The 26,654-nt window shown below is 36.0% G+C and overlaps 2 protein-coding genes across 2 annotated transcripts in view; one reads left to right on the top strand and one right to left on the bottom strand.

Annotated features, from left to right (window-relative positions):
- The first annotated feature begins 210 nt into the window (after positions 1-210).
- RAB14 (RAB14, member RAS oncogene family) lies at positions 211-26,186 on the top strand. The gene is made up of 8 exons (XM_020990570.2): positions 211-295; positions 11,789-11,847; positions 13,111-13,164; positions 15,079-15,256; positions 20,678-20,744; positions 22,191-22,278; positions 22,651-22,681; positions 23,866-26,186. Exons 2-8 carry the CDS (start codon positions 11,796-11,798, stop codon positions 24,041-24,043), a joined length of 648 nt encoding a protein of 215 aa, XP_020846229.1. The 5' UTR covers positions 211-295; positions 11,789-11,795; the 3' UTR covers positions 24,044-26,186.
- The window catches only part of CNTRL (centriolin), a 105,027-nt gene continuing 95,426 nt past the window's right edge, over positions 17,054-26,654 (bottom strand). The window contains exon 44 of the transcript XR_013484776.1: positions 17,054-17,319. The gene's annotated coding sequence lies outside the window, so the exon portion shown is untranslated. The remainder of the gene's footprint in view (positions 17,320-26,654) is intronic.

The raw sequence follows: 26,654 nt of genomic DNA on the forward strand, positions 1-26,654 counted from the left end.
TCCGGCCCATTGCGAGGGTGACAGGAAACCCTGTGTAGGGTGCGCCGCCATCTTGGACGACTCGGAGGAGGATCCTTTCCTGAGGGAAGCTGCAGGAGCTGCCGCCGGAGTCCCTGCTGCCCCGCGCCTCCTCTTCTTCCCCCGGCGTCCTCAGCCCGTCCGAGCTCGCCCCCTCGGCCTCCCGGGGCCCAGTCCCGTGACTGTCGCTTCTCCTTGGTGCCCAGGGGCCTCCTCTTCCCCCCTTGACTCTTCACGCCCCGTTCGGAAAGCTGCCCAGCCACCAGCCACCCCCCAGGTACTTGCCCCCAGGCCGGCCCCCTCCGGGGCGCCCCCAGGCCCTTCGTGCCGGAGCGCGCGTGTGGGGTGAGGAGGGAGGCAGGGAGGCCCTCCCTCGTAGCGCAGTCTCCTCGGGCCTGCGCCCAGGCCGGTCTCCGGTTCCGCGGGGGCGGGCAGCGCTCCGGAGGGGGTCCAAGGGGAGGGGCGGCTCCTGACAGCCGGGGAGGGGGGCTGCAGCTGGCTCCCCGCTGTCCTCTTACCCCCTCCCCTTGGCCTGTCTTGGTGCAGGAATGTAGCTGGGGGGGGACACGGAGGGAAAGGCGGAAGGTGCTTTCCAACCCTCATTTCCCCTTCCCCTGTCCCCACTGCCCCCGTCCTGCTCTCCCCCTTATTCTCTACCCCTCCCCCCCGCCCCATCATTGTTTTTACCCTCTGTGGACCTGGAGATGCTAGGAAGGGGAAGGGTGTGTTCTCTTTATAACCTTCCCCACCTCTTCCACCACACACCCATCCAGAGAGAAGGAATGGCATCTCCTGGTGAATTTTAAGAAACCAGAGAAATCACATTTCCTGGTTGTGTGCATTTTTCCTCTGCCTTGAGACGAGAATCTGTATTTTATGCCCTCCCTAGTGCTCTAGTTCACTTTTCTGCCCCTGGGTCACAAACGTTGCATTTTCTCCTCAGACAGCTACAATCTTGCTCGGAACACAAAGGGCTGCTTTTCAAAGGACTCCCAATTCCCTTTCCCCAGGCAACTTGGTTTCTGTGTAAGCCCTTGTCGATTTCAGTAGAATGCTACTTCTCTAGCTTCTAGACGTGCATGTGTATGTATGGGATATTGTATTTTTGGTGTATTCTCCCACGAATTGCAGTAGAACTGAGTACAGATTCATTCTACTCAAGACGGCATCTGGTAATTTAAAAAAACAAACCTGTTTTAGGGATTCAGTGAAAGGGTTGTATTATACTACACATGGTATTTGGAAATATGATTACTCTGGAACCCCTTAAAATGCTGGTGTGTGTGTGGGAAGCCGCTTTATAAGCCAAGGCTAATAACCATGTTCACATCAAGTTTTTGGGGACATGACTTGACCCTTAGTATAGCCAAATCTACCCCCTGCGTCTCCAAACATATCGATTTTTCTAGGGCAGCTCAACACTTTTATTGAGCTTTCTTCCAGCTTCTTCTTATTTGAACCTCATATAGCACTATAATTGGTACACCACATAATTTTAGCACCAATATGTATGCTGATTTTTTTGTTGATGTTGGTCGCGTTTGCACGTTGAAAATTTGTTGAGGTCCAGGATCACCCGTGAGCCCATGTCTTAGTTTTTATCAGTCCACAGGAGCTAGCTAATATTCAACATGGTGCAGTTGCTGAACTTGAAGTCTAGAAAAATTAGGTTCATGTCCTGCCTGCTATTTATCTAGCTGTTTGACCATGGCAAGACACTTAATCTTTTAAAACTGTTTCCGCATTTGTAAAATAGAGGTGATAATACTTCTTATAACTAACAGTTTACATAGTATTCAGAATAGTAATATAAACTGTTAGATTGTTGGACAAGTATTGACTTCTGTTTCAGCTGATTTGAAGAATGGGGGAAGGGAGCTAATTTTTCCCTATGAGAATTGAAGTTTGTGAATTAACAAAATCAAAATTGGTATGCTCTTGTGATTGGCCTTCGCAGAATTAAAGTACTGTAAAATGAGGTTCTACTTTAATTGCCCAAGATCCAGTGCTTTTCTTGTGCTACTTTTGGGGAATAGTAGGACTTATGAGAAGCGATAAGAATATTAATGTAGCGTGTAATTCTACTTAAAGAGGAGTGTAATTCTGAGTTAACCTCAGTTTTGCCAAGACGTTTTTATAAAATAAAGGAAATATTGAATGTACGTTCATTATTAGTTATGCTTCCAAATATGTATATGGACATGAAGTAAGTATTATTCTCTAGTTTGGTTTTATATTTACATATATTACATACATTTTAAGAGTTCCAGAGTTTTCTTTCTTTCTTTTTTTTAAAAATGGCTAAATGGGGAGGGGATAGGGCTGAATTTAAAGAGGTACTTTTATGAATATTTAGAATTATGAAATTTGGGATCCATTCTGAAAGGTCCGAAAGCTGAGTCAGTGTGTAGGTAATTGAAAATGACATGCACACATATTAAATACTAATCTCCATTCTTTGAAACAGTTTGTATTTTAAGCTAAGTTAGTTTTTGTTCTTAATGATTGACTCATTTAGGTTGTAAACAAGAAATCATATTAGACTACTTCGAATATTTGTGCCACTGTTTTTTCTCTTTTATTGAAATACATTACAAATGATAGATAAAACTGATTTGTTCTGAGGCCAGTTAAACCATCAGACTATGCTAAATTTGAGGCAGTAAGGCCTTGATACTTAATTTACACTTTTAAAAGTTTCTGATTTTTAGAAATTAAATGCTAGGTATAATTTGGAAGCAGATGATCTTAAGTCATAATTAGAAATGAACATTTCTGATATCAAGCATTTAAATTTATTGTACTACTAGTGTTACTGGTCCTTTTGAATTTTGTCATAGTAAGAAGGATGTCTTTACTGACTTCAAAACGTATTTTTTTCTTCTTACTACTTTTCACTCTGTGGTGTTATCCTGGTTAACTAAGGGTGAGGGGTTGAGGTGTTGAATTTGCCATTTTGGTGTTTGTGATCCAGTTTATGTTTTTTTTTTAAAAAGTGAGTGAAATTATCAAGTTTTTGTTTTTTGTTTTTGTAGAAGTGTGTTTTGTCAGGTATGCAGAGGATTTTTATCTGTGGATCTCAGGAATAGGAGCTATTTACAAATATGGCTTTGCTATTGAATGACCTTCATGAGGGAAGGAAGTTTGACTACTCAGATTGGCTGCTCAATTATTCCTGTCCACCTGATAGATCAAATGGCATTCTGCTTTAATGGGCCTTTTCATACAATAAAGCCCAACTCTTGAGTATCAGGAACAAAGTCCCATCTTGGCTTAGGTGATAATTTTGATAGAATATTTTATTGGGGAAAAATATTTTTTGTATTAATTACAGAAGTTTTATTTTATTCTAAATGAACTGTATAAGTTAAACAAACAAGCATATAATCAGACAGTAGGAACAGTTATTTTTAAATCAATAAATTCTGTTCAGACTACTGCTTAATTAGCCTTTGATGCCACAAGTCTTGGCATGATTTTGATAAGTGTAGAAAGTACCTTATCAACTCATTAGAATTATATCCAGAATGTATCTTAAAATATTTGGAATTCCATTTTTAACTTTTTATTAGTAGTGTGTTATATGGTCTGGATTTGAAGCTCTTTTCAGTTGGATTATCTATACTTCCAGATTTCGATACTTCTAAAGTGTGTGTGTCAGATTCAAAAGAGGAAGATCTTTAGATCCAGTGAACTGAAACCATGTCTTTGTTTCTTGTGCAACCATTAAGTGTTGAGTATTTCTATATTAATGTTCTTGCTAGTATGGCTTTTCACTCATACAGATTGCTTTTATATTTTTTGAAAACAAATGATGACTTGATACCAAAAAGCTAAAGGCAGTGAAGAATTTTAAAAGATGTATTTACAAAATTAGTGAGTGGAATGAAAAGATGAAAGGTACAAATATATCAAGTATAATTTTGAAAATATATTTTATTGATAACTTTGGTTTTTGCCTCACCACGCTTCCCAATGTATCATTCTCTCAGAGAGCCATCTCATTTTTGATGATGTTCTTTCCATTTACATTGTTGTGGTCATTGGACATATTGTTCTGCTTACTTCATTTTTCATTAGTTTATATGTCTTTCCATGCTTCTTTGTATTCATCATTAAATATGATTTCAGGCATTGTGGTTATCTTCAGAATATGGCACTTCTTATAAAGTTTACGGATAATTTATCTTGAGTATAGAGAAACTAAACCAATTTTCTAAAACTAAACACTCTTGACCTAAAGTAGGAATTCCCCCCCCCCACCCCAATGACATGTTTGAAAAACAAAACACCACCTACTTCTGCTTTGGTTGTGTCTTAATCAAGAATAGCCTTCAGATGCTTGTAATATTTTTTAATACAACTTTTGTATTAAAAAATTTTTTTAAAAACAAAATACAGTGGTAGTTTTACATGGGGTTATAGTAGTAAAAAGTTTTGAGTTGGTAGGGACTATTAGTAGTCTTCCTTGATTGCAAGAGTGACCTGGTCAGTAGTGCCAGTAATTTCATTGTGAATACTATGTTAACCGCACTCTTATTAGAACTCCAGACAAGCACTTCTGCCTCCCTTGTCCCCAGTTTTTGGGTATTCCTATTTTGCTGTTATGGTGTGGGCTGGTAGTGGCCATCCTACCAGGAACCTTCTTGGGGTTCTCATGCTTCTCAGCCAACACTAAAACCAGGAGGAATAGAGATTAGGAAAGAGGCTTCTGATTGGCAGATCTTCCCATAGCCCAGTATATGGGTTGGGATGTACTATGTATGCTTAGTTCTCTCTTTGAGCCTTTCTTGCTGTTTCTTTGAAATCCTTCTAAGTCCTATAGACATAGGACTAGTTGGAACTAATATTCACCCAGTGTCTTCATGCTCTTGTTCATGCTCTTCTTCCCCCTCGTTTCTTTCCTGAAAGGCTGAGTAATTTACCTGGCTCCTAAATTTTGGAGCTGATGCATAGAAATAAAATAGGTGTCCAACTATGCAGTAGTCTGTATTTTCAAAATGCAAAATATATTTTTATTTGTTTATAATCTAGCTTGTTTGGTGGTGTGCTTTTTTCTGAATATTCTGTTAAGATTAATTTTACTATGATAGTCATGTTGATTTATTGGAATCAGAGTTGGAAGGGACCTTAGAGATCACTAGTCCAAGGGCTCTTGACCAAGGTTCTATGGATGGATTTCAAGGGGTCCATGAACTTGGATGGGAAAAAATTATATCTTTATTTTCACTACTCACTAAATGATTTTTAAGCATTTCCTTCAATTATGAATGTAGGAAACATTCTGAGAAAGGGTCCATGGGCATTAGCAGACTGCCAAAGTGGGGTCCATGATGTACAAAAAAGGTTAAGAATCTCTAATCTAGTTCAGCCTCCTCATTTTACATTCTTTATCAGAAACACCTTGGGAATATATAATGGGCAAACAACTTGAAACTACTTACTTAAAAAAAACACTCAGAAACTTTTGTTTATAGCTAGAGAAAGTTCAAAGCGAGGTAAAATGTACTTTTCTCCTCAGTACCTGTATAGTTATTAGATAATAAGAAGGTGAAAAAAGTCCTTCCTTTAAAAAGATTAAGCACAGATAGTATTTCTTAATTGGGGTGATAAATATAGATTGACTAGTGTATATATTTAACTGACAAAGTCTGGAATAATCATTACAATTAAACTAAACTAACCTGCAGTTTGAATGGAAAGCCTCAGTGCAAAACAAAAGAAATTAACAAAATTTGATGAATATAAATAAAGTTTGTCTTCAGTAACTAAGACTGAATGCAGTTTTCCTTTAATTATATCTACTTTTGGATTTTGGTATACATAGGCTTCTCAAGGAACCCATAAGATTGGAGGATGAGGTAGAGGTGTCAAGAAGTTGAAAGTGTGACTTTTCTTGACTTTCTAAACAGTCTATATTAATATTTTGATACTATTTTTAAACAATCAGATTGTTGGAGACCTAAATAATTAGACCATATTTCTGTTTCACGTAATCTGAAGAACAAAGGGAAGAGAGAACTAAGTTTTTCTCTAGGAGAAAATTAGAAAGTGGTAAATTACTAAAATTAAAATTGGGCTGTGTAGTTCTAATTGACTTTCAATGACTTTTTATGGATAAAATGACCTCATATGGATTAAAATTAGTATAGTAAACATAACCTTAATTTAGTAAAACTTGAGTCAAGGTGTGTGATTGAAACTTTAGCAGGAAGAATGAAAGAAAGTTGGTGGCAGTGTATTAAAAGAGCAATTGCTAGCCAATGATAGTTACTAAAGGAAAGATGACATAAAACATTTTAAGTGACTACCAAGAATATCCTTAAAGTGAAAGGAGAAAAATTAAAAATAACCGTAAAGGTAATAGCTAACTATTTATGTATTGCTTTAAGTCTTGCAAAATGCTTTATTTGTTCTCCTTTGATCTTTAATACTACCCAGTGAGATAGTTGCTATTATCAACATTTTACCGATGAAGAAACTGAAGCCAAGAGGAATTAAAGTGACCTGAATCAGATCCAACAGCTCATAAGCAACTGGGGCAGGATTTGAACTCAGATATCACTGACTCCAAAGTCTGGCACAATCCACAATGTCCCCTGAATGTCTAATAATAATTTAAGAAATTAAACCTTTTAATTTGGATTTTAAAAATCACTTAGTAGTATATAGTAGGTCATCCTTCATTAAACTCTGCCACAGAGATAATTCAGTATATTTAGTAATCTTCCATTTGGGAGAGACAACATTGTGTATAATAAAACTAGACTTAAAAATCTGGAGACACCCCACCTCTCATTAATAAATTGTGATTTTGGACAAGTTACTTAATCTTGCACATTCTTCAGTTTTTTCATCTGTGAAATGAGTATTACCTTGGAGTATCTACCTCAGAGTGTGGTTGTGAGGATCAAAGAAGATAATGTATGTGAAGTATTTTACAAACCTTAAAGTGTAACATAAGTAAAATATATTATTGTTAGTATATCTAAGATCCTTAGCATTTAAAATGATATATGTAAAGCACTTTACAAACTTTAAATGCTCACTGAAGTCAGTTACTGTGTGTTCATTTTTTTTGTTTGTTTTTAGCATTTTCTACAGTAAGTTATGGTATAGAAGAATAAGTGCAGGTTTGAAGAACTCCTGTTCATTACTTGTAACTTTTGTGATCAAGGTAGACAGTGGGGGTTGGGCTAAGGGCAGACTATGAGGATATGGCTGAGCCCTCTCAGCTGGGTGCAGTTTTCTGCATTCACCTTTTCAAAATAAGCTGTAGCAGAGCTGACTTTAAAAGCTTTGGCAGGTTCTACTAATCAGTTAAATAAGCATTTATAATGTGCCAGGCACTGTGCTAAGTAGTGGCAATGCAGAGACAAAAAGAAACAGTTCCTGCCTTCATGGAGCTTCTAATATAATCATTACAAGATAACTGGGGGATGGAGGGCACTAGCATCTGGGAAAAAACCAATGATTCCAAGAGGGAGAACATTTCAGGCATGGGAGGTGGAGCATTGTGTCCTAGAAGATGATTTGCAAGAAGACTGGAAAGGTTGGAAGGGGCCAGGTTGTAAAGAATTTTACGGAAGAGAGGAGTCCATATTTGATTCTAGTAGTAATAGAGATTGACTGGAGTTTGGAAGTGAGGGAAAGTGGTGACCTCGACAGATTCATACTTTAGGAAAGTCATCTTGGCAACTCTTTCACAAAGGATAGTTTGAAGTAGTGGGAGGTTTGAGACAGAGAGACCATTGCAATTATCCAAGTGAGTGCTTGTGAGAGGCTGAAACAGTGAACTTTAGTAAGCCGAAAAGGTTTGTGAGTATGCCCTGGAATCAGAGTATCAGCCTAGCATGGACCAAGGTTGGTCATGGGGTGATGAATTTGTTGGACCATGCTGAAAGATGTCAAAGAGTTGTGTGATCTGCAGTAGATGGAGAAAGTACCTATACTGATGGATACCTGAAGTGTGGTGTTTTACTTTTTTTTAAACCTGTAAGAGAAAAGATTGTATGGTATTAATATTTTGATTTTATTGTTTGAGAGCAGTGTGGAGTAAGTGCCTGTCAGGAATGGCCTAGGTTCAAGTTCTGTTTTTCATATGTGGCTCTGTACATGTCACTTAACCTCCTAATGCCTGAGACAATTCTTTAAGACTTTAATTCTTTAAGACAGTTCTTTTAAGTTGTAGAACAATTGCTCATCTGCATTGGTAGAGGGAGTTCCCTCACCTAGAGCTTCCTAAACTGATGAAATCATGGGTACTGACCAAAAAAAAAATTAGAATAACATGTTCAGATACCATTATCCTCATTTTTGTGAGAAGTTTAGAGTGAATAATCCCTGGTCATACAAGTTAGCATAAGGTCCAAGTTAGCTTTCAGAAGTTTCATTAATTCCACAAAGACGTCCTTTGCCATTCACGTCTATTACCTTTATATTCAGAATTAATGAAAGGCCTCCGAGTTATAATTCAACATTTGTTTAGCACCTACTACATGCCAGGAGTCAAATACAAAGAAAAAAAAATCCCTTCTCTCAAGGGTCTTATGTTTTAATGGGGAAAACAAGTACATAAAAAGTACAGAATAAATACAAATTAGTTTGATAAAAGCTTGTTGGGGAGAGGGCACTTGTGGTGGGAAAGAGTTCATGCAGAAGCAGGGCTTGACCTGTACCCTGAAGGAAAAAAAGTTGTTCTGTGAGGTGGTAAGGCATTCTAGTCATGGGGGATGGCCAGGGCAAAGGAACAGATGTGGTATAAGTAGTGTCAAGTGTGAGGGGAAGGAGAGAAGGCCAGTCTGGATGGATCACAGAATGTGAGGGAAGAGGAATGCTAATACAATGAGTCTAGAAAGATAAGTTAGGGCTTGAGTTATGAAGGACTTTGAAAGTCAAATAGAAATTTGTATTTTATTCTAGAGGCAATAGGGAGGCACTGATTAAGTGCTCAGGAGTCAGACCTATGGTTGAGGAATATTATTTTGGTAACTGTGTGGAGGATGAATTGGAGTGGAAAGACACTTGCAGCAAGCAAGGAAACCAATTAGGAAGCTATTGCAGTAATCTAGGGGGAGAGATGATGAGCACCTGGACAAAGGTGGCTGGCTTGTTATGTGAGTAAAGGGACAGAGGGCTGACATGAAGTATGCTGTGGTGGTAGAAATAGCAAAATTTGAAAACTGATTAGATATGTGGTGTGAGAGAGTGATAATTTAGCAGGAAAGACAATGGTTTAGGGGCAAAGATAATGAGTTCTGATTTGGACATATTGGGTCTGAGATGTCTTCAGGCTAGTCAGTTTGAAATTATTAATAGGTGATTGGTAATGGAGGACAGAAGCTCAGAGGAGAGACTGGGCCTGAATATACACGTGTGTGTAAACCCATGGGAGTTGATAATTTTGCCAAGGGAGAGGACTTAGATATGACTGAAATGACTCAACAACAGTAAAGAAGAGTGGAAGCCTCCAGTGTAAATGGCTTTTCCAGGGAGTTTGACTGGGAAAGGGATAGATATAGGATGATAGCTAGCAGAAGTATTGGAATCTTGTGAGGATTTTTTAAGGATAAGAGAAGACTTGGGCATGTTTGTAGGCACAGGAAGGAATTAGTAGGGAGAGTTTGAAAGAGAGGGGAATTATAGTATGTATAATATACTGGAGCATATGGAAGAGGGATAGCAATAGCATCATTGGGTACTTGGAGAAGGGTTAGCTTTGGTAAGAAACAGGGCCACCTCTTCATCAGAGATTGTACTAATAGAGAAAAGTGTGAGGGATGCTCTCAGAATATTGTGATGTGAGGGGAGAAAGACCTCAATGAAATGGCCTTGATTTTTCTTGATAAAGTGTAAGAGAAGGGCTTTAGCTAGAGAGGGCTTGAAGAGCAAAACAAAAATTTGGATCAGCTGTTGTGGAAAGTATCAATTAGGGAGGATAAAAAGATTGTCTTGCTTTGATGAGGCCCAGTTGAAGTTAGATAACAAATTTGCAGTGAAACCACTCGACATGATCACGTGACTTCCAGCTCCATTCTGCAGGAAGTGAGAGGAAGAGAAAGGGAGATGGTAGGAGTAATCCAGAGTTGGGATTTGGCCAGGCATTGAGCATTGGTAGGACAAGGGAACAATGGATTTGAGAGTAGAGGCTAGTGTAGGGGCAAGGCCACATGTGGCCCTCTAGGTCCTCAAGTGCATCCCTTTGACAGAATCCAAATTTCACAGAATCCAAATTTCATATAACAAATCTGCTTAATAAAAGGATTTGTTCTGTAAAACTTGGATTCAGTCAGAAGGCCACACCCAAGGACCTAGAAGGCCACAGGTTCCTTACCCCTGATTTAGACACTACCCACAAAATCTGTAATAGTAATGTTGCCTTTCCTTTGTAGTGCCTATCTCAATTCCTTGGCCACAGTAGGCGCTTAATAAATGTCCCTGGGCGAGTGTATAGTTGAACTAATTAGAGTAGAGGAAGAAAGAATGGAAGATGATGATGAAGGGTTTTCAGGTGTGGGATGGAATAGACGAGGAAGCTTCTGGTGGAAGATCTTTATTTTTTCAATAAATGAGTATACCTGTTGAGGTTGGATAAGGGAGATGTGAGACAGGAAACTTGGAATGGTCAATGGAGATTGTGAAAGATGTCTTGGAAGACTTAAAACAATTGCTGTAGATTAAGGAAGGCACAACTGAAATTAGATGACGGGTTTATTGTGAGCAATCACAAAATCAGTTTAAAAAATTATTCTGTTTTCAATGCCATTTTCTCCTAAAACATGGCCTAAGACAGTGCCTTCTACAAACTGTTCAATAAATTTTTGTTTAACTTTTTGTAATACTTACCTGGTTAGAAACACTCAACAAAGAAACAAAAATAAAACTTGGTCTTAAATGCTTGATCATTTTCTTTGGAAGCTATTTTAAAAATTGATTTAAAGAAGGGGAAATCTACTTAGAACATGAAAGGTAGTTCAGCATGTCCAAAGAGAATAAAAGCCTGAAACGTGCTTGAGCCACAGTATGAATGACTTAGGTTTGACCTAATAAAGAATTTCCTGACAGTAAGGGTGGTCAGATACTGACATGAATGACTTAACTGGTTTATGCCATCTGCTTTTCTTGAAGTCTTTGAAAATAGGATCAAGAGTGTCTGGGGACCCATCAAGAGTGATATTTTAGATTTTAGGATTTAGATTTAGATCCTCATTTAGATTAGGACAGTTTTAGATTGTATAACCACAGAAATAATGTAAGGAATTGATGCTGTTTTAATAATATTATTTTTCACTCCCTGAAAAAGATGCTAGATTTCATTTTACAGTGTTTTTAAAAATCAGAACATTGTTCTGCACAAGTATCCTTTCAGTGTTAGCTATCTGTATAGGGGAAAGTGTTTCCAAAAAGTTAACTGAAAATTTCTTGTTTCCAGAGTTGTTTTTGAAACAAGTGTGGTTTCCTATGATATTTTTGTGCGTGGTGCTCAAAATGTTAAATTGCTGTTCTTGGTAAATGAAATGATAGGATTTCTCAGGGTATACGGCAGTTTTTTTTTTAAGTGAAACTTCCTTATAAAACCAGTTGGCCTTAGGTGGTTTTGCATTTTTGGTCCTTGATTATTCAAGAAATCTAGAAATCAATGTTACTGTAATTTCAAAAGTGCAAATGTTTTGTGATATACTCAGTGTTTTATGTATTTTTAGAGAATATTTCAAATTTAGGCAGATTAACTTGTATGCTGCTGAAATAACACAATCTTTTTTATTTTTAGTGCCACAATGGCAACTGCACCTTACAACTACTCCTACATCTTTAAGTACATTATTATTGGTAAGTTACACATAATCATTTTATTTTGAGAGCAAGAATTTTAATATACTGGAAAATTTGCACACTGAAGTTTGCCAAGAGTATATCTCAGAAGGAGTTTGAAAATTATATTTATATATGTATATGTACATAATACATATGCATATGTATATATATGTTTTATTACAAAGCTAACTTTCTTTTACAAGTTTTATGTTAACTCTGTTATGTTAGCACTTTGTCCTGACTGCTTTATTAAGCCTATTTTGTTAAATGATGGAAGTGTCTGAAAGCTCTAATTCTCAGCCAAAAAGTATAATAATAATGATGATGATAATGTGATTGGTTCAGCATTGTTAGGAAATGATTCTAAAATTAACTTAGAAGTGATCTTTTACCAGATCCCCCAAATTAATATAGAATAATGTAGTTTGTGTAAAAGATGTTAACTTAAACTAGAAAATAAGAATGATTTTCCTGCTGCCTGCCTGCTTTCGTAGTAATATTATTCCTGTAACTGAAGGTTTCAGTTTTCTCATCTGTAAGATGAGGGATTTGGATTAGATGACCTTTCATCTCTTAAAGCCCTTATCAGCTCTAAAATCTATGATTTTATGATTTTTGTATCAGTGTCTTGAGTTGGGTGTACTGTTACTATAAAATATGTGTTAAAATACAATCCTATTGTATCTTATTCAGGAAATAAATTGCTGCAGTCACAAATGTCATCTGTTTAGTTATGCGTCTTTGTTAACATGGAATATTTTCTGATGACAGTCCACTTTGGATAGGATACATGTGACAAGGGGGAGTAAATGAAACAAGGTACATAAAGTGCACGAATTGTAGTTTTTCTTGTTGTATACCTACTACTTTTGTCACACTTATCTTTTTGCTTCTGAACAAAGATCAAAAAAGATTACAGAATATTCTGAAGTTGAAACAGGTTTAAAAAAAACATTAAAACAAAGACCTTTAAAACAAAATCTAGGGCAAAACCCACGTCCATGCTGCAGTTGGTGAGTCATTTTTAAAGCAGTTTGATACCACATTCCATGCAATTAAAAATTGGAATAGGTCTGTCATCATCGAAGAATATGACCTATAGTAGTACTACTTGGTGTACTTTGTCAGATTGAAGAATATCACTCTTCTAAATGTCACTGCCATATTAAATAATAGTGTGAATCATTAAAGCCCAGTCTGTCATTGATAATGAATAATAGGAGTGTAGTTGTAAGAACTTTACCACCTGAAAGTACTGACACATTTTTTTTTTGACAGGGGACATGGGAGTAGGAAAGTCCTGCTTGCTTCATCAATTTACAGAAAAAAAATGTAAGTGTAAATTTTTAGGGTGAAACCTTATTTTAGTGTTATCTTTACCTTTTGTAAATAAGATGTCTTTTCTGCTATACCATACGCAGTTGCAATTCACTTTTAACTCTGCCTCTCATTGCTTATTTTTTTGAGCAGTGTTGCTTTTCTAGTTTTATATAGGACATAAGAGTAAGCAGAAAGAGCTGAACATTCACTAACATTTTCATAGTGTTAGATTTTTGTGTCTGCTAAGTTATTTTCTGTCTGGTTCTCTAAGTTTGGAAATCTGACTAAAGCTTTAAAAAAAATTAACATTTAACACCTAGTTTTCATGATTCATTGTTCTGAATTGATATTCTGGAAGCCTTGGATATCCACAAAGTGGAGATTGTAATTGTTGTTTATTTCATTGGATGAGAGATTGTAGTAGATAACCTATGAGGTCCCTTCCATTTCAGAGTTCTTAGAAAAATGCTGCATGTATTAATTACTAATTAAATATCAGTAGACTTGATTGAAACATTAATTTGAGAAAATTGAATCTTTTCTAGATTAACTTATGTCTGCTATGATTAAATTAAAGGTTCAAAGCTTGGTTGTTTAGTTTTTCTTAATTAAGGGAGGGAGACTTTTTTTTTATAAAAATGGTATTTCTAAATATTGGAGATGGTTTTTTGGTATTTCTGTTTATCCAACCATAATTAGAAGTGGAGTTGTAATATTTTAGGTAGTGCCCAGTGTTATTTTTGTGTATGTTCAAGAATATTGGTTTAGCAATTTAATATTCTGCTTATGGAAGAAAGGACTAGTAAATCTATATCCTAATTAGCTAGAAGTTCTCATTGCACATGAATTAAATACTGTGTGGTTTTTTTCTGAGACACTGATAACTTCCTAATATAAAGAACTGACCAATGATTCCTGAAATCCCAATTCCACAGCTTTCTTGTCAAGGGGAGGTGGTACTAGATCATTACTTTATTTGTAATTTATCCTTGGAGTTAGTTTTTGAAAAATCTTTGTGCTGCAGAGCTTTTATTAAGCCTTCCCACACATAGTAGATAATGCATCTGATAATAATGAATTTAAATGGTGCAACCTCATCACTTGGTTCTGTAAAGTACTTGATTTTTTTAATTAAAATTCTTTTTTTGCTTAATAGCCTGGCCCAAGTCTGACTTCTTTCTGGACTTTGGACCTCTTGATCCATACAGCTGTAGTAGAACTTACTATGGTATTAAACTAGCAAATAGATCACTCATTCAGGTGTTTGATGGATTTCCCCCTCCTAGGTTTAGTTTGAAGGTATCAGAATTGCAGAGGTAATGTGACATGATGTAAGGAATGCTGAATTTGGCATCAGGAAGACCTGGGTCTAAATCTTGTCTGACAATTACAAGCTTTGTCTGATCATGCGAAAGTCATAAACTCTCTGAACTTCAGTTTCTTTTTCTGTAAAATGATACCTCTTACCTACCTCATGGTTGTTGTGAGGCTTAGATGACATAATGTATATAAAGCATTTTATAAACTTTAAAGTGTTATATAAAAATTAATTTTAATGGATTTGGAGTCAGAAGACTTAGAGGCAAGTCATTTTAAAAACTTAACAGCAGTGTGACTGATAACAAATCACTTAGGCTCAGTTTCCTCATTTGTAAAATAGAGGAAATGATATTTATACTGCTTTTTATAATATGAAGTGGTATAAAAAAAGGTGTTATTATTACTGTTGGGAATATTGTAATTATTTTTCATTTAAGACAAGGAATTTTACCTCTCAGGGCCTCAATTTCCTCATCTGTAACATAAGGGGGTTGAACTAGTTTGTCTCTAAAGTCTCTTCTAGCTCTAACATTCTATGATTCTGTGACTTGATTTTTAGTAGAAATACCAGAAGTTCATATATATTTTTCCCTCCTTTGGTGACAGTTATGGCTGATTGTCCTCACACAATTGGTGTTGAATTTGGTACAAGAATAATTGAAGTTAGTGGCCAAAAAATCAAACTGCAGATTTGGGACACAGCAGGACAGGAGCGATTTAGGGCTGTTACACGAAGCTACTACAGAGGAGCTGCAGGAGCACTTATGGTCTATGATATTACTAGGTAAGAAGTCACATATCATCTTTTTAGTAAAATTACTTTGGGTATTTTTGTATTTTTGGTTTGCTACTGCTTATGAGATATTTGGGTTTCTTGGTTGTTCCCATTAATTTAAATAATGCAAAACTTGAACATATATTACTGTATTGCTTTAAATGCAGGCCATAGCCCTAAAACTGAAATCTCTTTGGAAGAAAAATTAAGGACTGAAAAGTAACACTGATTTATAAGCCGCATTCTTGCTTTATACAGTTCAGATCTGGGAGGGAAAAAAAATGCAACCTGTTCTTGGGGCCATAAAGAGTGCCACCCTCTTCTTCCCCAAAAGAAAATAGATTGGAGACAAAGACAGATAAAATGTGAGAGTGTTGGACTTCCCTTTAAGGCCACAACAGCTCTAAATCTATGCTGTTATGATTTGGGAACACAGAAATCTGAGTGTATTTAACAAGTAAAATATTATTTGGGTAATATTTCAAAAATACTTTTTGCATGAATTTTCTCTTAACATCAGATAAAGAAGCATTGAAGAATTACCTCATTGCTTCTCAGCTTTAAAAATCTTTATTTCCATTCATCTGACGTCAAAATTAGAACTGAAAGAATACACTTAGAAATTCAAGGTTGTAGTGGTGCAGATAATTAAAAAAAAGCTCTTTTATTTGCCTTTGGAAGGTATTTTATTACTTATTTAACCATGATTTTCTCTTACTTGAGAACTGAATTGAGAATTATAAACTAATGAGGCTATAAATGATATAATTTGATATCCATAATGCATCTATATGTTCAGGAAATGATGAAAATCTGAATGCATTTATCCTCTGTTCATTACAGAATGAAGTCCAAAACTTAGACAGGGCCTACCCCAGTCTCATCTCAGTCTTATCTCCCAGTACTCCCCTTCATGTATTCATATACCACAATTGATTTGGGGCCATTTGCTGTTTCTTGAATGAGATATTTTCCTGATTTCTTATGTTGCTGTGCCTAGAAGGCCCTTCTAACCTCATCTTTTCATCTTTAAATATTATACCTCCTTCAGCGCTCAACTCAAATACTTCCTCTCTTCCACGAAAACTGTCCTGATAGCTACTCTCATGCTCTTTTCTTTCCCTTCCCTCCAAAGAAAATAATCTTTTCTTCCATCATTTCTATCACGTTTTTCTTATTCTGTATTATATTACCCATACCACCTTGTAAATTTCTTAGGGGTAGGTACCATGCCTAGTTCATTGTTATATTTCACATTGTAAACTATTTTGCATGGGCACTGGAGATTTTTGTCAGAATTGAATTTTTTGAACTGAATAACTCATCTTTTCTCCTGCTTCATATTTCCATGCTTGGAATAGGTTGTGTAGTCTCTCAGATTGATGCAAAGGATCAGGCTAAAGGTTGTAAGGTTCTTGAAGATTGATTGTCATTTAAAAAAATATTAACACAGTGTATTTTTGGAAGCTACTTAATTTTTAAAATTAAGTTGAATTGAAAAATTGAATTCTAAAATTGGTTGTTCAGGCCATCTCTTTGCATTTAGTTATTTTGTTTGACTTCATATTTTTTTTTCTTCCATTAGTAATATATCTTATATTTGGGTAAGCATAATTACAAATAGCTGTCCCAGTAAAAGCTCCTAATATTGAAGAAAGACTTTGTTGGAGAAAACCTAAAGTTTTACAGTTGAGCATCACTAAGAAAGTTCAGACTTGCAAAGTAGGATAAATGGGGGAGTTGTTTACATTACTGCAATTTGGTTTCAATTCAGCAAACATTTATTCAGTCCTTGCTATGGCTCAGGCAAAAATGAAAAGACAAAAATGAAATATCTTTTTTTTTTAATCAAGAAGTTTATATTCTTCTGGGGAGTGATGGTGGTAGTAGTAAGAAGAAGAACATTGCCAACTGAGGGGATCAGGAAAGGTCTTTTGTAGGAAGTAGCATCTGAACTGTGTCTTGAAGGAAGCCTGGGACTCCATACATGAGGAGAGCATTCCAAAGAAGGAGTAGTGTAAAGTTGCAGAAGTGGGAGATTGAATGTTGTGGATATGCTACAGCAAGTTTGGCTGAAACAGAGAATTTTTGAAGGGAAACAATGTGAAATCAGTCTAGAAAGATAAGTTAGTGAAGAGCTTTAAATGGCAAACATAGAATTTCATATTTTATCCTGGTGGTAGTAGGGAGCTACTGAAAATTCTTGAGGAGGGGAGGCCCACAGGAATAGCAGTTTGTGAACTGTGTGGAGGAAGATGGGTTTCTTCGGGAATTTCTTGTTTTCTAGAAATAACCACCTAAAAAACTCAAGAGAATCTTTAAATAAGTGGTTATAAAATTAGACTTACAACTTTTCAGAAATACAGCTCATATAAAGTAAAGCTGTGCAGTAAACATTCAGCAATCTAGCCATGGCTTTATTCTTTTGGTTTGACAAAGAATTTAGCAGTTATATACTGGAAAATCCTAAACTCTAAGAACATGTATGATCTTTTGATTGATTTTTGATATATCAATTAGTTTCCTGGAATGAGGGCTCCCCTGGGAAGAGTATGGTCAGAGCATTAAGTCCCATTTACATCATTATGAAAGGATAGTTTTTTGGAACAATTTTTCATCGCAAGAACTCAAAATATAAACTGTATATTTTATTTTGAAGTATTAAATATTATAGAGTAACATAAATTTATAGAGTTAAAGTATAAAAATATTAAAGTGTTAAAAGCTATAGATGCTTTGGTGGAGAAAGGTTTGGGTTGGGCATGTCAGGAGCCCCGAGGTCTAGTCTTGATTTTACCATTAATTAGCCATGTGGCCCCAAGCAAGTAATTTTTACCTCGTTGGGCCTCATTTTTCTTATCAATAAAATTAGAGGATTGGATTAGATCTGTGGAGCCCCTTCTGATTCTAAAATTCTATGGGTACATGAAACTGATTTCTTTTAAACTTTGGAAAAATATCTCAATAACAGAAAGGTGTTTTGGGGAGGGTTTGGTTTGTTGTTTTGTTTTGTTTTTTTTTTTTTTTGCTATCTTGTGATTTACAAGTTATTTGGATCTGTTTGTGTTGTCTTGCCCATTAGATTGAGAGTTCTTCAAGAACAGGGACTGTTTTACTTTTCTTTGTATTTCCAGCACTTAGCACATTGCCTGGTACATAGTAGGTGTTTAATAAATGCTTATTGACATTCTGATTGGCTCTGTGTCACAAACCAACCAAAAGAAAAAAGGCCCTTTACAGATGGAGAATGTTATAGAATATCTATGCTTAGAGATGAAGGAGAAACACAGGACAGTGATTAGATATACTCCAGGTAGTTTACTTACCTGGTAAATAAAAAGAATATTTGATATTTGAGTTCAGAATTCATGAGAAATTTCTCAGTGCTGGCACACTGAACTTCTTAACATTTAGAATAATAGTAGACTCATGAAATGGCAGTACTGGAAGGGGCTTTTAGATATTATCTAAATTTATCTAGTTTACCTCTGTCAGAGTTTTATAGATGAGGAAACTGAGATACAAAAGTTGAGGAATTTGCCTAAGGTCACACAGGTAAATTAATGGAAGAACTAAGAATAGACTCTTATGTTTCTTGAATCCTAGTCCAGTGCTCGTCGACTCTTACCCAAGAAGCTGTTGAGATTAACACCAGATATATCACCTTTTTGGTCAGCCAATTGTATAATGTATTGAATCCATTTTCATTGATTTAACAAAGGGCCCTTCCAGCAAAAAGACTTAACATGTATTTCTGTTCTAAATGACAATGAGTTGGCTTGCTAACACAAAAAATCTTTTATCCTAAGTGATTCACTCAATTCAATTCACTCAATGTGAATTGATCCAACGATTCTGGATAGCAATTTGGAAATATGCCCATAGGGGTATAGAACTTGTGTACTCTTTGACCCAGCAATACCACTACTAGGTCTGTATCCCAAAGATATTAAAGGAAAGGGAAAAGTACCCATTTGTACAAAAAGTATTTGTAGCAGCTCTTTTTGTGGTGGCAAAGAATTGGAAATCAAAGGGATGCTTATTATTTGGGGAATGGCTGAAGGTTGTGATGAAATACTATTGTGCTATATGAGAAATAATGAGCAGGCTGGTTTCAGAAAAACTTGGGGAGACATGTATATGAATTGATGCAAAATGAAGTGAGCAGAACCAGGAGAACGTTGTATGTAGTAATAGCAATCAAAAATGCTGTTCACTTCCAGAGAAAGAACTGATGGAGTCTGAATGCATGCTGAAGTATACTTTTTAAACTTTTTTTTTTGGGGGGGTTTCCTATGTTTTCTTTCACAGTGTGGCTAATATGGAAATGTTTTGCATGACTGCACATGAGTAATCTATATCAAATTGCTTGCCTTTTCATGGAGAGGGGGGAAGAGGGAAGGGAGAGAATTTGGAACTCAAAAAATTCAAAAATGAATATTAAAAATTTTTTACAAGTAATTGGAAAAAATATCAAAATTTAAAACAAAAATTCTGAACTCAAAGCATTAGAAATTTACTTAACATATTCAGACATCAGTATAAAATAATGTTGTTGTCTTAGATTTCTAACAACTCGATTTAAGGACAGTTGTTGTCGTTTCCCCTTCATCTGATATTGGCTAGGTATTTTTACATTTAATTTGCGTCTATTAATTTTGTGATAGAAAATCTCCCAAGGGGAATTTAGCAAGTGCTCTTTAGGTTTGATTTACTCCAGTCACGATCCTGTTCTGTCATATGTTTTTAGGTTTATTGTTTGCTCATTGATGTTGCTAAGGAAATGTGTTGAATTGCAACAAAATCACTCCTTGAAAATAACAATTTTGTATGTTTAATAGGAAGGTATACGTATAGCCTATATCAGATTGTGCGCCGTCTTGGGGAGGGTGGTGGGGAGGAAGAGGGAGAAAAATTTTAAACTCAAAAGCATATGGAAGTGATTGGTGATGAATCAAAATAAATTAATAAAAAATTCTGTATTAAAAAAAAAAAGAAAATAACAAATTTGTTGGGTATTTTTAAATACTACATTATGGGGGCAGCTAGGTGGAGCAGTGGATAGAGCACTGGCCCTGGAGTCAGGAGGACCTGAGTTCAAATGCAGTCTCAGACCAGAAACTTGACACCTACTACCTGTGTGAGCCTGGGCAAGTCACTTAACCCCAATTGCCTTGCCAAAAAAAAAAAATTCTACATTATGTTCTGTTACAAGACTGAAAAATTTGTATGTTGTATATCTTTGGATGAAAATATTTACTACTTCTCATAGATGCTTGATTAAAGTAGTAGTGTTAAGTTTTTTGTAATTCCATGGTTTTAGAAAGTTCAACTAAAATAAATAATCGATTAAATAAATGTAGATTGTCCTCTTTATTTATATGACATCTGTATATTAGCTGTTAAAATTTTCAACTTCAATTTTTGCAGAAGAAGCACGTATAACCATTTAAGCAGCTGGTTGACAGATGCAAGGAATCTCACCAATCCAAATACTGTAAGTTGAATGGCATTTTGTTGTAATACGTTTTAGCTCTAAGCTAAAGGAACCTACAAAAACAAAGCTTTTCATTGGTGTGACTGAATTTGTTTTCTGATAAGAAGAATAAAAACTGTCATGTGATTTGTCACTAGTTCATTATGGAAAAAATGTATTTCATCCTTTGTTTCTCAGCTTTTATATGTTCTTTCCATTGATTATATATTCTTTGTAAAAATGAAAGATATGAATAGACAGGGCCATTATAACAACACGTAGAGCTTCAGTTTGAAACTGTTAAACCTGTTCAAACAAATTCTTGAATTTTAAAATGGGATCACCCTGTTAATTTTTTTTTATACTTAAGCCGTATTTTATGGGAGGATCTTGGGTTTTAAAATGCTTTGTATGGAATACTGATTTGGATTTTGGTCCTTGAAATTTGTCCATTGGCTACACATATGTACACAGAGCCTCACAGTCCCTTGTATTCAGGATTAGTTATTCTTGATTCCTCTTCTCAAATCTGGGCCCAAAGATAGAAGGTACAATAGTGTATGTATACCAGCTTGGTATAGTGGATGTTGGCAGTCTGGGAAACTGGGTGGCATATGGGGGTGGCAGGAGTCTCCTACTGATACCTCTGTCCCTGGCAACTTTGTATTTCTCTTCTCAATTTCTCTCAAATGTGGTATAATGGAAAATGCACTGAACTTGGAGTCTGAAGACCTGAATTTGAATCCTGGTTCTGCTCCTTACTAACTTAGGCAAGTCATTTAACCTCTTAGGACCTCACTTTACTCATCCATAATATGAAGGAATTAGACTAGATGGTGATCTGTAACATTCCAGGTTTTTTCTAGCTCTTAATGGTCTGGACCATCTTTCCTCTTACTCTTTCTCCTCCCCCTCCATGACCCCACAGCAGACTTGAAACCTTGTTCTCTATTATTGGTACTAGAGGGCTGGTAGATTCTTTCTCCCTGGCCTTTGATTGTCAGCTTCTCCAAAGGATCATTTATCCCAAAGCCAATTTCCCATCTTTCTTACAGGTAAAGAAAATGGTATTCATATCTCCAGAGATTATCCCCAGTTCATTAACATTCTCCCAGCGGTGTTTGCTTCTCAGTCTTTTTGTTTGTAGGGATAGGTCAGAAAGGTAGGCCTTACGTAAGGGAGAATGGCTGCCATTTAGGGGATTATGAAGGATTCATGGTGGCATAAGGTAGTACAAGGAATTTTAGGGAGATAGGTTGGGATCGTATAATATGAGGTGAGATGTGATGTCATTGTACACCTTTGTCTATAGTTTTCCTTTGCAAGTCTTAGAATCTGACCCAAAAATGGACTTAGTTCTAAAAGTAAGTCCTAGTGTCCATCAGCCTTTAAAGATTATATAATTTGCATGGTTGACTGTATTGGTTGCTTGTGTGTTAAGGTGTATTTTTTTTTGTCTCTAATCAGGTAATAATTCTCATAGGAAATAAAGCAGATTTGGAAGCACAGAGAGATGTTACATATGAAGAAGCCAAACAATTTGCAGAGGAAAATGGTGGGTTCCCTTTAAGAGTCTTACTTTTTAAGATGGCACAATTCATTCATAACTGAGAGAAATGTCCAAAGACAGACAGGATTTGAGTACTGAAAATTGTTTAACATGGTTCATCAAACTGCAGGAAATCAGGAGTGTGAAGTAAATACAGTAAACTGGACATGGGTACTTACAAAAATAGAACAGATCCTTAGTCTGACGTATAATACAGATATTACTGTCCCATACTTTTATATTCTTTTAGTTGTTATGTAAGGAAATACCTAAGTTATTGGATGACTTTAGATGAAAATCGAGTAATTATATCTTTGTGAGTTATTTTTAGGATTTTAAAATTGACCTAATAGTTTTTTTTCTTTTTTAATTTTTTAGGCTTATTGTTCCTGGAAGCAAGTGCAAAAACGTAAGTAATTCTAGCTTGCAGTGTTCTGGATATGTTTATTTCAAGATATTTACTTACGTCTTAAAAAATGGACAAAATTTTTGTTTAATGTGAAAAGTTTTGCTTGAAATAAATGTCTTTGTAGCAGGAAGAACAAGTAGATTTTCATTAATATCAAAATAAACAAGCTAATTTTTTTTTTTTTTGCATAAAAGGTTGTGCCTTGATTACAGCCTTCTGGTAACTGAGTTAATAAATAAAACTATTTGCATTCACAAGGGTGTGAATTTCATAACATACTATGTTTGCATTGATGCCAACCACCCAAGCTTAGTCAGCACTTTCATATAATACTTCTGATTGAAGGAATAAAGGATGACTTAAATGCTTAGTTCTTAAAATTCATAGCACAGTGCATTTTCTAATTGTTCTTCCATGCTTAGTTAATGAACATTAGGCTCCTCTCACTTTGACTTTATTACCTCTTTTAGAAGGAAAGTTGAAGACATTGCTGTTAGTTTTGATCACCATATACATCAGTAAAATTTTGTTTTAGGTCCTGGCCATAGCCTGTGCCTTTAAGCTAGCCAAGAATCTTCCCAACATGTGCCAGTGGTCACAAGGGTGATTGGGTGAGGATTAGCATAAATCCATGTCTGCAAAAACAACACTGTGCCTGTCTTACTGATAATGGGTGAAGATCTTGAAGACAGTATCTTGAAGTTGATTCTACATGCTTATGTAGTTGAATTTTTTATTTTATGACCTTTCATGGAAGTAGTCAAAGCTAAAATTATTGAATGGGAAGGAACATGTTAACTAATACAGTGTCTTTATGAAACTCAAGAATTAAATAGACAGCATTTAAGTTCTGTTCCAGTATTGTTTCTGTAAATATCTGTTTCTTGTCCTTGCTCCCTGTGCCTCAAGTTTCCTGAGCTTAAATGAGGTTGATCCCTACTGTTCTTTCTAGCTCTAAGACCTAGGGAACCTGTCTGTGCTTTTTGCTTAAAGATATTTTTTGTGTATGTTTTTCCCTTACACCAAGTTATGTGCTAAGAAAGCCCTGGCTGAAGTAATGGCATTGTAGATGAGTCCTCAGAGGGGGAGATTATGGAAAGGGCAAAAAGGTACGGGAGGATTTTGGGGGGTGAAGAGTGGGTAAAGAATATAGCTCTCCATTGATCTTGTTAATTGCTTCTTAGGGGAGAGAATGTAGAGGATGCATTTCTGGAGGCTGCCAAGAAAATCTATCAGAACATCCAAGATGGAAGCCTGGATCTGAATGCTGCAGAGTCTGGGGTACAACACAAACCTTCAGCTCCACAGGGTGGACGGCTAACCAGTGAACCCCAACCTCAGAGAGAAGGGTGTGGCTGCTAGTGACCTTGATGCCATAGTCCCATTTCTGACTTCACCTCTGTCTGTTGGAAGCAGTACTTTTTACTGCCTCCTTGTCTTCTGTACATCTTACTGGGTTTGATTTAAAAACTCTGCTGAGAAAACAGGTTAACACAATACTAAACTGCTAAACAACTTTAGATGTAATCAGGTCCTCAAAGGCAAGTAGAGTAATAAACCTCTCCTGCATGGTAAAGCTAGAAGTTTTTTTTTTCCCCCCTTGATTGTCCTTGTGATAGATAAGTCACCAATACATGATTTAAACTGAGCACTGATGCTGGACTTATGATTTTTAAACTTTTTTGCAGGGCTTTGTTTATCTTGGACGGTTTTAATTTAATAGTCTCTTAAGCCTTTATCCCCACTTCTAACTGTTCCAAGTATGTCCATTATAACAGATAAGTTTATTTGCTGTGAAATGACTTCTGACAGTAGGAAAGGGGTTCTATAACTGCATCTTTTTGTTTGAGAAATTTCCCTGTTAGGTGGGTGTTCTATTTTTTTTTTCTTGCAGGGGTATGTACGTTTACTTCTGTCTTAGCCTAGCACAGGGAAAATATCCATTTATCTTTTTTCTTGTGCTCAATAGCTTTAGCTCTTCCTCCCAACCCATTTTATCTTTTGTCTTTGTTAATGGAACGTAAATATGTATAAAATTTGAAGGAACTGAACTAACAAATACATTCTGTGTATATGATTTTAATGAAGAAAATAAATTGATTACTGGCATTAGAACAGTATATAATAAAATACCAGTTTGTACAGTATGACTTATATGTGACCATGTTCCTCCTATTTTCCCATTTAACACAAGAAAACAGACACAACTGCATTTCACTAAGTGATATTGGTTTAAATTCCTTATCCCTGGCAGTTTTTGGAGCATTCATTTGCTGGCAGGGACACTGTACTGGGAAGAGCTCCCAATTGGAAAGGATTAACACTATCAGAACTTAACGATTGCTGCCTTTGTTCCATCTCTGCACTACAGTATAGATGCTGTTCTCTTAATCCTGTTCTTGTGCAATCAACAATGTGCTAACCTGCTTTTCTCTTTTGTAAACATTTTTGCATTATTGGGCTGCATTTCCTGCCTTACTGTATAGGGAAAAAAAAAAGGCTGGGTTTATTATTGCACATTTTAAGCTTTTATACCTTTATCTTTTTGGAGTGGTCAGTTTCTGAACTGGACAGCCAGAATGGCAGGTCTGCTCTTTGGGAATTTTAAACCGTGCATTTTTAACACTACAGTGAAATCATTTCAGTCATATGATCCCTCTAATTTAAAGCTTTGGGGGCCATTTTATGCCATGTTGGCATAAGTAGTTTTGTAAAAGGGAAAGTATTTCTAATAGTGTTTCACTGCATGTACTGACAGGATAAACTTTACACTAGCTAGTTTGGCCAATCAAGTGTTTCCCTTCTGTGGACTAATTTAAAATTTGTTTTATGTAAAGAAACCTGGGATGCAGTTATTTTTTGAAGATTGCTGGGTAAACTTTGGCCTGTTAGAAATAATGCATTTAGTAAAACTGCAGTGTTTCAAATACACATTTTAAATCCCTGTTGCAGACAAGTAAGGTGAATTCTCTATTTGTCAGAGTTGTAAAAAACACAGTGGTACTAGAATATTGTATAGTCATTGTTAAAAGCCAAAACTGGAATGTGCAGGTGATAGGATTTGGATAATTTTATGCACTGTCCTTTTTTTGTTTGTTTCTGTCTTTTTTTAAAAAACAAAACAACATAAGATTCCTGATGTAGATGAATACAGTCGAATTTACACTTGCTCCATTTTGCTGAAACAGTTGCACATAAGGGGTTCACCCAGGGACCATGACCTACTGGTATATATAAATATATAAATATAAACGTGTGTGTTTGTGTTTGTTACACACACAAACACACACAAGCCCCCTCTGGGATATAAGGTAGAAATCACCATCTAAAGATTACGGCTTGTTTAGGTGCGAAACCCTGACTTCCAAAGTTAGTTGCAGTGGGTCTTGATTGTTTCTGTGACGGAAGGATTTGTTCAGACTGCTGTACTCTTCATTTGATGTAACAAAATGCTATTAATCTAAATATTTGTAAATAAAGTACCTGTATCTAGATTAAATTATAATTAGTTGCTTTATTTTGTGATCTACAAGGTTTAGACATTCCACAATCAAGTTTTTGCTTGATAGAAATTTTTAGTTGCCAGGTATTGCCAGACTCCTTATTCATAACATAATGAAATGGCATTATTTGTTAGCTCTTAACCAGATTACTCCCAAGCCTTATAACTCTGGAGTTTGGATTTTGTTACTTGCAGAGAAAATGGCAATAAGAATATTCTTCCATGTAACTTTACATGCAGTGCTGATAGTCTTTTAAAAAAAAAAAGCATTTGGGCCAAGTTCTGTTCTTAATTGCATGTATAGACCCTCTTAATAAAGGTGGGTGCTCAAAAGTGGGAGTAAAGTAGAATTGTCTTGTTTGCTTTAATTTCTAGGAACTAAATTTAGAGTTTGGTTGGAAAGAAGAAAAAATTGCAAATCATGACATGGGTCACACTTCAGTAAACTGCTTCACTGATTTTAAGTTGTTT

Source organism: Phascolarctos cinereus, unplaced genomic scaffold, assembly GCF_003287225.1.
Source record: "Phascolarctos cinereus isolate Bilbo 61053 unplaced genomic scaffold, phaCin_HiC Scaffold_2;HRSCAF=192, whole genome shotgun sequence".
NCBI classification, from domain to species: domain Eukaryota; kingdom Metazoa; phylum Chordata; class Mammalia; order Diprotodontia; family Phascolarctidae; genus Phascolarctos; species Phascolarctos cinereus.